Here is a 12,678-nt window from a genome sequence, read left to right as displayed (position 1 = left end):
ATTTTTTTCTACTTTTCCATCTATATAAATAATCAAAGACTTCTGGGCAGACCAGTGTTTAAAATTTGGTTTTTATGGGGGCTAACAGGCTGTCATGTGAGAGAATGATGTCTCAAAGTGAGTGTGTGTAGAAGCTTTTGCTTGTGCTCTTTTTAGGGAAATATTTCTTCCATGTGTGGAGCTCCCGGGAGCCGAGCCACGGTGCCCGCTGGAGATCAGTCACTGCCTCTGTGCTTCCAGACCTCGTGTCTGTGTCACCACAGCAAGGCTAGTCACTCCATGTCCATTTCTAAATAGTTTTTGGCAGCAAGAAGTGGAATCGAAGTGGTTTTGTGGGGGACAGCAGGGAGGGTGAGTCTAGGAGAAAAGCTAAGAGGAGCTGCACTGTGCTCTTGTGCAGTTGTTTTCGTCTCAGACCTGTAGGAATTGTTTTCAAGAAGACAAGAAGAGCTTGGATCAGGGAGATCCAGGGTTAACATGGCCAAGAGGGATCCCTGTAGCACAGATTCCCACTGGGAACTGCCCAGCTGCAGCAGCCCAGAGCTCAGCAGAGGCAAGTTTAAATCCTGGGCAGAATTTGCATCTGTTAGAAGTTCGGTGCTGCTGCAGCCATCCGTGTTCAAAGGTGTGTAGGTGTTGCTGTGTTCAGTTTTTGCCACAGTAGCAGCGCAGACATTCCTGGGGGATTGCAAACACCTTGCCTGGCAGTGGCACTGATAGCATTGTCACTCCTCTGTGAGACACGGAGGGTGTGACTTCAGGGAGGGTGTGACTTCAGGACACGACTGGCGGTGCCTTCAGAGCTGGTAACTTGCTCACACCGATATTCCAGCAGCTCCGCCCTGCCTTGTCTCTCTCTCCAATCTGTAGCTAATTAACCCGAAACCCAAACCACATTCTTTCTGTGGATGAATCACGCCGAGGCCATCGGCAATGACCAGCTTTATGCTAAACCTCCCTCTTTCATGTGGGTGAGACAAGGCTGATGGTTCCCATACGTGCATCTGAGATTCATCTGGGAGGCAGATGCTCGAGGACAAACATGCACAAAGGATATTGGCTCCACAGTGTGCTCCAGCAGTGGGAATGTGCTGCTTGCTGCCTTTCCCTTTCCTCAGCCCTGTGACTCAAATCCGATTTAATTTCTCATCCCAGCGCTGTGGCCAGCCCAAGGCTCAGCAGACAAGGGATGTGGGGCCTGTCCTACGTCATTTGCTGCTGCTGTGCCCAAGGGATCTGGCAGAAGATAAAAGCCAAACCCTCCTGGAGCTGGCAGTGCTGGCGTATGTGACACAGGGTCCCCAGCTCTGGGACTGTCACAGGCATTGGAGGCTCAGACAGGGCAGCATCCCTTTGTTCTGGGGCTCCTTGACTTTGCACAAGGGCCTGGAGTGACAGGACACAGAGAATGGCTTCCCACTGCCAGAGAGCAGGGCTGGATGGGATATTGGGAAGGAATTGTTGGCTGGGAGGACGGGGAGGCCCTGGCACAGGGTGCCCAGAGCAGCTGTGGCTGCCCCTGGATCCCTGGCAGTGCCCAAGGCCAGGTTGGAAGGGGTTTGGAGCAGCCTGGGACACTCGAAGGTGTCCCTGCCATGGCAGGGGTGGCACTGGATGGGCTTTAAGGTCCTTCCAACCCAAACCATTCCGTGATTCCCTGTGCACAGGACCATGAAAACTCCTCACTGACAGCACAGTGTGCACGTGCCTCTCCAGTGTCAGAGCAGCAGCTGATGTCATTTCTCTGTGTGGATCAAAGTGTCTTGCTAGACCTGAAGCCGTCCCAGATAACTACACATGAAATGCAGATCTGCCAGGGAATTTCAGGTATGCAATGCCCCTTTTCCCTTCTGCAACATTGGGACTCATGAACAAAACCACACTGTGTGTAATTAAAACTTTGTTTTCTAGGCTGCCATGAATTATCATTGTAAGAGTTCCTTGCTAGATGTGAGGTGGGTGTGCTGCAGAACATTTTCATGATCCATATCACATCTTAACTAGGAAGGGGAATTTCTCAGCCACTGCTGAGAAAGGAAGGGAGGGAGGGAGGAAGGCCACAGTGCTGTCTTGGTGCTCTGGCAGCAGGAGCTGCTGAGCAGGATGCACCTACAAACCCAAGCAGCAATTCCCTTAAAATCAACCCTGTCTGTCCTGTGGCCAGGAGGGAGGTGGATCAGTCTGATCCCAAACTTCTCTGGCTGTGGTGACTTCTAAGCTTTGTGTGAGAAGAGGAACATCCCATGCAACAGTGATACCACACTTGGATTGTTTTGCCTTTGAGCATAGTGCTGCCCATGAGTTGCCTCTTCCAGATGTGACTTTGGGCTGGGGTCTACCTCCTGCAGCTGGAGGTGCAGACACAAAGTGGGGGCCTGGGCTAGGAGAGGCCTAGATTTGAGCTATGCTGATATTCTCAACTAATTCTATTAATTCACGAGGATTCCTACCCCAGCAACCAAATTCACCTCTAAACCAAATTCACCTACAGCTCAGTTGGCCTGAACCTTCTGGCCCTGGCACCGAAGCAGCGAGTGGATCCACGCATGGAAATGTCAAACTGGGAAAACAGGTCTGTTGGGACGACTCCAGCACGCACCAGTGAAGCTCCCTCGTTTTCCCCAGGGTACTCGGGAGCTGGGAGCCGGTTCCTGCCAGGAGGAGGTGCAGCTGGAGGGACAGCACGGGGCTCTCTGCCAGGTGATGCAGTGCAGCCCGGGCTGGCTTTGTTGCTGGCTTTGTTGCCGGCAGCAGGGAGCCACCGCGGAGCAGCCCAGCCCAGGTGTGCTTGGAGAGCCGGCTTTCCCTGAGAGGGGGTTGGATTGAAAGGAGAGAGCAATGCCCAGCCCCTGCAAAAGCTGCAGCAGCCGAGCTGGGGCTCGTTCCCCCAGCTGAGAACACCCAAGCCTGGCTCAGATAACGCCCAGGCAGACGGATCCGTGCTGCTGGAAGCTGCTCCAAGCCCGGAGCGGGAGGCGGATGTGGCGGGGAGCCAGCGTTTATTGCTTGGCAGCACAAACAAAACAGCTGCTGCTGCTCAAACGGTCATGAATGAAATCTCTGCTCCTCTGACTCGCTGAGCACAGTCGGACTCTGTCCAGCTCTCAGGAGTAGCTGGAGATGTAACAAAGGTGAGGCAGCTCCTGGCTGGATAACAGGGTTGGAGACACTTCCAGACGGCTGCTGGCTCCAGCAGAGCCCTGCGCTGTGACTTTCCCCTCTTGCAAGGCACAGCCAGGCTGGGAGCTGCTGGATGGTTGGATCCCATGATCTTAACAGCCTTTCCTCATCAAAAGGAGTCTGTCTCCCTGCTGCTGTCTGTGTGCTCCAGGCGGGCTGTGGGCTCCTCTCCCTGCAGCCTGACGAGCTCCCGTTGGGCTCAGCCAGCGATGGAGAGGAGGCACAAGGGTTTGTGAAAAAAGGCTCAGCCTGGGGGCTGAAAATGGCAAAAGCATCAGAAAAGGGGGTGGAAATGAAGCTGGTGCATCTGCTCCAGCCCCCAGCAGCAAGGCAGGTCCCCTCCTTCCCATCCTGCCAGCTCTTGCCTGTGCAAGCAGCTCGGAAGAACGGTGACATTGATTTATTTAATTCTGAAATAATGGATCACACCCAAACCATGCTTCTGTGGTGAGACAGTTGGTTGTACCTTTGGTGCCTGTTTCCTCTGACCATGCTGGTTCCTGTCTCACCTCCTCCCCTTAACAGAGCTTAGCTTTCCCAGGCACTGCCTCTCCTCACCTGGAGCAGGGCCTGGAACACACAGCCCTTTGAGACAGAAGGGGCAACACCTTCTCCCATTCTTTTGGATAGTGAGGAAACCCCACTCTGCGGAGAGTGACCAGGAAAAGGGCAGAGAATACCTTAATCTTTGAAGTTTTGAAGAGATTTGTGTCTTCTTCAAAGACAGAAGGCAGTATGAGATCTGAGCTTTCCTCAGTCCCAAGTTTCAAAGATACAGGAAGATCTGAGCCCTTGGTTTGGACTGCAGCAGGGAATGCTCCTCACTGTTCTACTAGATATGGTCTCAAGTGTGGGCTGGGAAAACCTGCACCTTAGGCACACAGAACAGACAAGGGACATGGTGGATTTTATCCAGATTTATTGATGCAGCTCCAGGCTGAGTAATAAACACACAAAACTGCTGTATAAAAAAGAAATAAAGGTACAGAACCAGCCCGAGGGCAAAGTACTGTCACGTGTTCTGACATTCCAGGCTACTGCTTGGGTGCTGCAAGTCCCAGCGGTGCAGTCCTGCAGCTGGTCAGGAGAGCCCTTTCTCCTTTCTAGTAACACTGAAACCAAAATAATCCCTCTGGTTCCTGCTCTGAGATCACACAAGTTAGGAGAAAACTTGGAAACCTTTTGCTGTCTCAAGGGACAGCACAAGCTGTCAGCCCAAGGAGGAACCTCCGTGCCTGTCCCCTCCCTGGCCTGACCAAGGGGATGGATTTGCAGAAGCAATTCAAAGCCAAAACCTTGTCTTGGAGTTGCCTTGAGCCCTGCTGGTGCTGATGGGCTCCACACTGGCACCCAGCTCACAGACTTGCCAGGTGGGAGGAGGTGCTCCTGCTGCCTGCATGTTCCATCTGGATCCTCAGTCAAGCGAGGCACTTGGCAAAATCAGGTGAGAAGCCTGTGATGCAGAGCAGAGCACTGTGAGACCAGGGCACAGCAACCCCAACCCCACTCCTCAGGCCTCATATCCCAGAGAAATCCCAGCAATGCCTGCTGATTTCCCTCTACAGCCAGGAATTTTCTAAAGGTATCACTGGATATTTTATTACAGTACGTAATTTTATTTAGACAGCATGACTCTTGCAAGGAGAAAAGGAAAACCCTGCAGGGTCTGTGATTCACTGGCACCGTTTCTGCCAAAAGCCTTTAGAAAGGTTTAATTCCAGTTGCAAATGTTGAAAGTCAATCTCTGTGTAGCAGAAAAGCAATGGCATGAAAGGGACACCAGGGAATAATTAGAAGCAGAGAAACCCTGTGTTTATACATAGACAAGGCTTGTCTTATAAATGCAATTACCCACCATTCTGGGACTAAATCCCAGCTATAATCTTGTTCTGGCACCAGCTCACAGCCCTGGCGTCCCACAAGACATTTGGGTGCCACTGGCAGATTAAGCGTGGCACCAGGAGGAGGAGGCTGTGCTAAAAGCAGCAGCCGGACCCGGTGGCACCACAGGGTCTGTCCCAGCTCCTGCAGACAGCCTGCCTGCAAAAACATCGACTCCTCCAGCCTCCTGACCCAGGGACGACACCCAATCCTCACACACAGCATTCCCCAAAATCTTTGCACAGGCCAAGATGCCAGGTTAAGAGCCTTTTTATACTGATCTTTTCCCTGCAGCATTTCAGCACCTAGAGAGACCTCCTCTCTCCTGCAGGGTTTTATATCCCACACTACCAGCCTGGAAGTTCTGGAGCTGATGTTCACACAAGGTTGTTCTCTAGGACAACTCCAGTCCAGAGCTGCGTGCACCTGCCCCTCAAGTTTTAACCTGACACAGAGGAGCTCTGGTTAACCCACAACTATTTACCTTGCAGGTCCCTGGCCACGCTCAGGCAGACAGGTACTTCCAGGTGCTGACGAAGGCGGTGGGGATGAGTGAGTAGGGCACCGTGGTGACGCTGCTCCAGGTGTCGGACGAGGGGTCGTAGCAGTCCAGGGTTTTGCAGCGCTGAGCCCCGCAGTAGCCCCCCACCACGTAGAGCCTGTTCCCCGAGGTGACAGCGCGGCAGCTGATGCACTTGGCGGTGACATCCCCAAACTTGGACCACTGGAAGGTGTCGCTGTGGAAGCGGTAAGCGGAGCTGGCGGAGAACTCCGTGTCCCCGCCGATGACGATGACGTGGCTGCCCACCACGGCAGCGGCCGTGTAGCGCCAGGGCTGGGGGCAGCTGGCGGGCACCGTCCAGCGGTTCTGGCAGGGATCAAAGCACTGCACCTTGGGCAGCTTGTTCTGGTTGGCGCTGGTGCCCCCAAAAACAAACAGCTTCATTTTGGCTCCCACCACGGCGGCGTTGCTCACGCCCTCCCGGAGAGGAGCCACCAGCGACCACTTGTCCAGCTGAGGGTCGTAGTGCTCCACTTGCTTGAGGGACACGGAGGGAGAGGCGGGGAAGGCGCCGCTCATGGCCGTGTGACCCCCCACCACGTACAGGCAGTGCTCCAGCTCGGCGGAGCCGTGGCCAAACCGCGCCACCAGCATGGGAGCAGCTTTGGCCCACTCGTCGTGGAGGGTGTCGTACACCCAGACGTCCCTGGAAGCGCCGTTCTCGGAGCCCTTGCCGCCGGTGATGTAGACCTTGCAGCCGATGGCGCAGGCGCTGCACTCCTTACGGGGGCTGGGGATGTCGGCACGGGGGATGATCTCGCTGGTTTTATGGTCCAGTGTGTAAATCTTGTCGCACATGAAGGTCTGGCCCCCAAGCAGCAGCAGGGCCTGGCTGACCTTGCGGGGCCGGGCGCAGCACCCCGTCACCAGGCCGTCGTTCTGCAGGATCTTCATTTTGCATCGCACGGCGTCGGCCACGATCTCCTCCCCCAGCTTGTGGCTGGTCACCAGCTTCTCACAGGCCACCTGCTTCCGCAGGTAGGACTCGGGCAGCAGGGCCAGGCGGACGGAGCGCAGCAGCTCGGGCAGAACTTCGTGGCGTCGGGGCAAATCGTAGCGGATCCAGCCTATAACGGCTTCATAGACCAGCGTCTCATCCTCTACCTCCAGCTCCTCGCTCTCCACCAGCTCCAGCAGCTTGCCTTTGGGCAGTCGGAGGAAATCTTCAGTCTTGCAGAGCGAGGTGAAGTTGGCCAAGGCCATCCTCCAGGACAGCTCCAGCAGCCGCTCGCAGCAGTGGGCATCGGACAGCAGCAGCATGTTCAGGCAATTCCCAGGGTAGAGATTCTTCTCCAGAAAGTCAGCCGAAGCATCCCGGATATCCTGGAACTGCAGCATGTCCCCGGCCTCCAGCAGGGACTCCGCATTCTCCTCATTGATCAGCACCCGGGCTGAGTAAGCGTAGTCCAGCAGCAGCTCCAGCACCTCGGGGTGCAGCGAGTCGTGGAAGTTCACCTCGCCATCTCTGCTCTCTTTCAGGCCCCCGCTGAACATGGCGTTGAAGTAGCGGCTGCAGGCGGCCAGGACGGCGCGGTGGCAGGGGAAGCTCTGGTTCCCCGCCCGCAGCACCACGTCGGTGAAGAGGTTCTGCTGGCGGAGCAGGTTCAGTTGGGTGAGGAGGCTGTCGGCGTGGCCCGGTTTGTGGAAGAGGTGGATGTTCATGGAGCCGGAGCTCGAGCGGGATTTCCGGTTCTCGTGGCTGCTGACGGACATAGTGCTGAGGCCGCTCTGCGAGGCAAAACCGGCGAGTCAGCACGGGCAGCGCGGTCCCGGGCCCGGCACGGCCGGGGCTGCGGCGGGACGGCGGCCGCGGAGAGGAGCCTGTGGCGGGAGCGCGGTACCGGCCGGGAACGGGAGCGCGGTGGGGCCGTCCTGCAGCCACGGGGCACCGACCGAAACGGGGCACCGGGACCTCCCGGACCAGACGCAGCGCACGACTCCACTGGGCCTCACTCAGCACCGGGAAGGGGACGATGTGCACTGCAGGTGATGCCCGCGCCCAGCCCGCCCCTCGGTCCCGCACCCAACTCAGGGGTCCCCCAGCCGGCTCCGCTGTCCCGCGCCTGACTCAGTTATTCTGCACCCGGCCCCGCCGTCCCACACCTGGTCCGGTTGTCCCGCACGGTTCCCCTATCTCGTAGCCGATCCCGCACCCGGTTTCGCACCCGGTTCCGTACCCGCTCCCGCACGGTCCCCGCTATCCTGTACGCGGTTCCGTACCCAGTCCCCGCTGTCCCGTACCCCGTTCCGTACCCGGTCACGCACGGTCCCCGCTATCCCATCCTGGCTATCCCGTCCCCGATTCCGCGCCGTCCCCGCTATCCCGTACCCGGTTCCGTACCCGGTCCCCGCTATCCCGTACCCGGTTTCGTACCCGGTTCCGTACCCAGTGCAGTACCTGGTGCCGTACCCGGTCCCGCCCGGTCCCGCTCCGCTCCGGCTCTGCCACCGCCCCGCCGCCGCCGCCGCGTGGCCGCCCCACGCTGGCCCCGCCCCCTCCCGCCCCGCAGCCAATCAGCGGCCGCGGCGCCCACCGCCCGCTCTTTGTGAATGGGAGGCGGGGCCGGCCCTGCGCATGCGCCGCGCGCTGACCCCGCCCTGCCCGCGGGCAGCGTGGCCGTGTCCCCTCCCCACGTGTGCGGGTGTCCCCCGGTGATCCCCGGTGACCGCCGGTGTCCCCCGGGCCGAACATCGCGGCACGGCCCGGGCCGCGGCCAGCCGCGCCAAGGGGCCGGGACGGCGGATCTGAGGCTTCCGAGCTTGGCGGAGCTTTGCGGACGGAGCCACCCCGCCATAAAGGGCCATAAACGGGGCAGCGGCGCCGGGATCAGCAGCGCCGGCCCGCGGCCTTTGGATTCCGGCCTGCTGACAAAGGCAGGTCGCGGCCGAACAAACCAGCCCTGCTCAGCAAATGTTTCCCTGGATGGAGCCCACCTCAGAGATGTGGAGCCCGCCCATCATCTGCAGCACCACCAACAGCAGGGCGGGGTGCAGGGTGCTTTCCTCGCCAAGGGAAGGAACTATCACCCTCTCTCAGGAGCAAGAGACGAGTTGGGCTGATGGTCACATCAGAAAAAAGAAGAAAACCACCAAGTTTGGGGAAGATTGGGTCTGTCTGCACAAGGTCTTGTGCAAAAAATGAGTGAGTGCTGCCCTGGAGAGGCAGCAGCAGCCAGCACAGGTGTTTAAACACTGTCAGCAGGGATCAAAACCACCTCAAAAAAAAAAAGTACAAACTCCAGAAATTCTGAATTATCCAATTCTTTTTTATCTCTGCACGCTCTAGCTTTACCAGCTGCAAATAAAGGTCACTTGTTGAGGAACTGATGAAGCAAATGCACTTAGAGCAGTTGACAGTGTCCTTTCTCTACATTAAAATTAATGCATGCTTAATAGGTTTATTTATTTGGCATCAGAGGTTGTGTGGGGTTTCTTTTTTTTTTTTTTTTTAAATTGGCATATCTACACCTTGTCCTGTGCCAAGCAGTACAGTGAGTCCTGGAGGAATGATTCAATGGGGTTAAGAACACAAAATAAATCTGATTTATTATTAAAAAACACTTAAGTGCAGCAGAAACCAGCACAGTGGGTGACAGGACCAGGCAACAGCCAGAGCTGTCCCTAAGCAGCAGGACTTGGGTGCTCCCCCTGTTCAGGCACAGGGCTGAGAAAAGGAGAGAAAAAACAGGAGTCTCCTCCAGGTAAGCCCTGAGTTGTACCAAAACCTGTCAGTCTGGCAGCAAATGCCCAGCACAGCCAGCAAGGCATCCTGAGGGCTGCTGTGCAGGCTGAAGGTCCAGATAAACACCAAGGACAGGGCAAAGAATAAAGAGTATCTAGGCCTCACTCTGCTCTTTGAACACAGGCAGGACACAGTTCCCCGGGTCCAGGCCAAAAACAACAACACAACCCAAGGTCAAACCTCCTGGAAGTGCAGCATGTGCCGTGCTGGGGGCAGGGACACGCAGACTAAGCAGAACTGTTTTCAAAGGATGCATTTCAATGGCAGTCAGGCAGGGGCTGGGAATTATTTCAGCAGGAGGAAAGCTGGTGACACATGTGGAGCTGCAGCTCACACAGGACTAATGCTTTGGAGCTTTCCAGAACCAGAGATAAAGGACTTCTCCCTGTTATCAGGAGGAATGATCACTCAAGGCCACCTTTGAAGCATTCGTGTCGTTTATTATTGGCAACGCCCAGACTAACTGCAAACCACATCTCGGCATTGGTTTGACTGCTCCTTTTGAAAGGTGATTAATAAATTTCCATTTTTTTTTTTTCAATAAAAAAGGTCCGTTGGCAGCTGCCAGAGCCTGGTGGAAGAGCTCCACCCGGTGGCATTCCACAAAGGCACAGCTGGAGCCTCAGCTCTGCGGGAAGTCTCAACTTCCAACATTTCTCCTTAAACAAGCAAGGCAGGCTAGGAAGGTTCACGCTGCTTCCAGTGGCAATTTCCTGCCCTTCCCACCTCTGAGGAAACACAACTGTCACAAACAACACCCCTGCTCGCTCCTGTCTGAGCTCTGGGCATCAGCTCTGAGCCCAAACCCCAAAATACCTGGAGAGATCCCAGGACAGGGGGCCCATCCCTGGCTCAGATGCAGCACCAAGCCCAGAGTGTGAGCTCACAGGATTCATCCCTTACCAGTTCTCTGGGACAGAACCGTGGCCATTGTGCTCTTTTAAGTGGCAGAAAACACTGGGAGGTTGCATTTATCTTTTGGGACAGATGGAAGCAACTCTTTCCCCCTCAGTTTTATCCATTGTAGAAGGTTCTTGATTTTCAGAGGATTCATTATTTCTGAATTATTTCTCTGATGAAGAGTGATAAAAATTGTCAGTTGCAAACAATCTCCTCTGCAACAAGCATCTGGATTCCAATCCCAATTATGGGATATCTGGAATGACAATCATCAACCCAGGAAAGTTAAAATCCACCCTGCCTCACTAAAGGCACTTTTACCATGTGAAAACTGGGCTTGTGAAGCTCAGTTATGGCTTAAGCAGCTTCAGAACTTGCTCCTCTTGATGCCTGGTAGATTCCAATCAGGGAGGAGATGGTCCCCAGGAGTCCTACTAACCATGGAGGGAACCTTCCTGCCCAGAGGAATCCTGGAGGCAGCCAGTGGATTGCATTGGAGAGATCTGCTGTGTCCATGAGGATGCTCAGAACTTCCGCCTTCACCTGGGCTCTCAGCTTCTGCTGGCTCGGAGGTGAAGAAGTGCTGCCGGAAGAAAAGGTGATATTAGTGACAGTCCAGAATGTCCTGATAACTGTGATGGCTACAGATGGGAACTGAGCAGATGTTGGGTGAGTTACAGGAAAGATGGAGAGGGACTTTGGAAAAGGGCATGGAGGGATAGGACAAGGGGGAATGGCTTCCCACTGCCAGAGGGCAGGGCTGGATGGGATATTGGGAAGGAATTGTTCCCTGGGAGGGTGGGGAGGCCCTGGCACAGGGCGCCCAGAGCAGCTGTGGCTGCCCCTGGATCCCTGGCAGTGCCCAAGGCCAGGTTGGACAGGGCTTGGAGCAGCCTGGGACACTGGAAGGTGTTCCTGCATGTTGCAGGGGTGGCACTGGATGGGCTTTAAGACCCTCCCAACCCAAACCATTCTGGGATTGCATGATCAGCAATACAGCCACGCAGGGAAATCATACCACTTGTGCTGGCTCAATTTTCTTCTTAACTGGAACAAGATTCTCAGGGATCTGAAAAGAACAGAGTTAATTCTCCTACAGCACCAAACAGGAGGGGTTTTTTCCCTCTCCCACTAACTCCTTCAGTGAGGAAGAGCACTTCCCACAGATCATCCCCGCCCCTCCCGAGCCCGTGCCGCCGTACCGCAGGATGCCCAGGAGCAGGGCACAGCCCCAGAGCGCCGTGCTCCGCGCCCACCACTGCCGGGAGCCGGCGCGGACGATGCCGACATCCGCCGCCCACGCCAGGTGCTCGCAGGGGTAGTAGAGCTGGTTGGCCACGTTGCAGAGCACCGAGAGCCCCCGCACCAGCGCGTCCTCGCCCTGCGGGGAGCGGCACATGGGGCAGGGCCGCGGCGGGGCCGGGGGGGGCTGCCGGGGACCCCCGGGGCCGCGCTCACCTCGGGGCCCAGCCCGTAGCTGCAGCTGTGCCGGAGCATGGCCAGGTCGTCGAAGAGGCGCAGGACGGTGCGGCAGGAGCTGAGCTGGGCGGAGGCGGCCAGGAGCCCCCCGGGCAGCCCCGCGGGCCCGGGCAGCGCTGCCCCCGCCAGCTGGCAGCCGTAGGACAGCGCCCGGACCTGCGGGGCACGGCCCGCTCAGCGCCGGCCCCGGAGCCCCGGGGAAGGGGATGCTGCAACCAGGGCTGCTGATCTCTTTTCCTCTCTTCTCTCTTTAATCCGCTCTTCCCCCCCCCCCCCCCCTTTCATTCTCTTCTCCTTTCTTTAATTCACCTCTCCCTATTCAACTTCTCTTCCCTTTACCCGAGCCCCATTGCCCGGTGCTCCGGGGCTCCCACACCCATTTCCATCCCAGGCGCGTCATTTACCGGCAAAACTTGGATTGTTTTGGACCCTCTGCCTGTTGTCGTTCCTTTCCACCAAGCAGCACTTACCAATCTCTCGGGGGCTTCCGTCCCCTTAAGGGTGGGTCGCTACAGCAGAGTCGGGTCCCGTCGTTCACCGCCCGGTACCGGAGGGCTCAGACCGCCTCCTGTCACTCTGCCCGGTACCGGAGGGCTCAGACCGCCTCCTGTCACTCTGCCCGGTACCGGAGGGCTCACACCCCCCCTCCTGTCACTCTGCCCGGTACCGGACGGCTCACACCCCCTCCTGTCACTCTGCCCGGTACCGGAGGGCTCACACCCCCTCCTGTCACTCTGCCCGGTACCGGACGGCTCAGACCCCCTCCTGTCACTCACCGCCCGGTACCGGACGGCTCACACCCCCTCCTGTCACTCACCGCCCGGTACCGGAGGGCTCAGACCCCTCACTCACCGCCCGGTCACGGCCCCGGTGTGTCTCCAGCGCGGCCACGAGCCCCCAGAGCGCGCCCGCCGCCATGGCAACACTTCCGGGT

At 57.1% G+C, this 12,678-nt stretch overlaps 2 protein-coding genes across 3 annotated transcripts; both read right to left on the bottom strand.

The window, feature by feature from the left end:
- Positions 1-4,079: 4,079 nt before the first annotated feature.
- On the bottom strand, positions 4,080-8,095 carry LOC136302182 (ectoderm-neural cortex protein 1-like). Its single transcript, XM_066205542.1, has 3 exons — positions 8,022-8,095; positions 5,546-7,351; positions 4,080-4,633 (listed from the first exon to the last, which is right to left on the bottom strand). The coding sequence occupies exon 2, from the start codon at positions 7,334-7,336 to the stop codon at positions 5,567-5,569; it is 1,770 nt and encodes a 589-aa protein (XP_066061639.1). The 5' UTR covers positions 7,337-7,351; positions 8,022-8,095; the 3' UTR covers positions 4,080-4,633; positions 5,546-5,566.
- Positions 8,096-9,767: 1,672 nt separating this feature from the next.
- Positions 9,768-12,678, bottom strand: PEX11G (peroxisomal biogenesis factor 11 gamma). 2 transcript variants are annotated; one of them, XM_066205659.1, is made up of 6 exons: positions 12,597-12,678; positions 11,724-11,900; positions 11,468-11,646; positions 11,284-11,334; positions 10,587-10,848; positions 9,768-10,437 (listed from the first exon to the last, which is right to left on the bottom strand). In XM_066205659.1, the coding sequence occupies exons 1-5, from the start codon at positions 12,660-12,662 to the stop codon at positions 10,623-10,625; spliced, it is 699 nt and encodes a 232-aa protein (XP_066061756.1). In that variant the 5' UTR covers positions 12,663-12,678; the 3' UTR covers positions 9,768-10,437; positions 10,587-10,622. The 2 variants fall into 2 exon arrangements, with proteins under 2 accessions (XP_066061756.1, XP_066061755.1); XM_066205658.1 differs by having other exon boundaries at positions 9,770-10,848.

This window comes from Chamaea fasciata, unplaced genomic scaffold, assembly GCF_029207755.1.
Source record: "Chamaea fasciata isolate MVZ Bird 193981 ecotype frontalis unplaced genomic scaffold, bChaFas1.0.hap1 SCAF_28, whole genome shotgun sequence".
In the NCBI taxonomy this organism is placed as follows: domain Eukaryota; kingdom Metazoa; phylum Chordata; class Aves; order Passeriformes; family Sylviidae; genus Chamaea; species Chamaea fasciata.
This window is presented reverse-complemented; position numbering and strand designations above follow the sequence as displayed.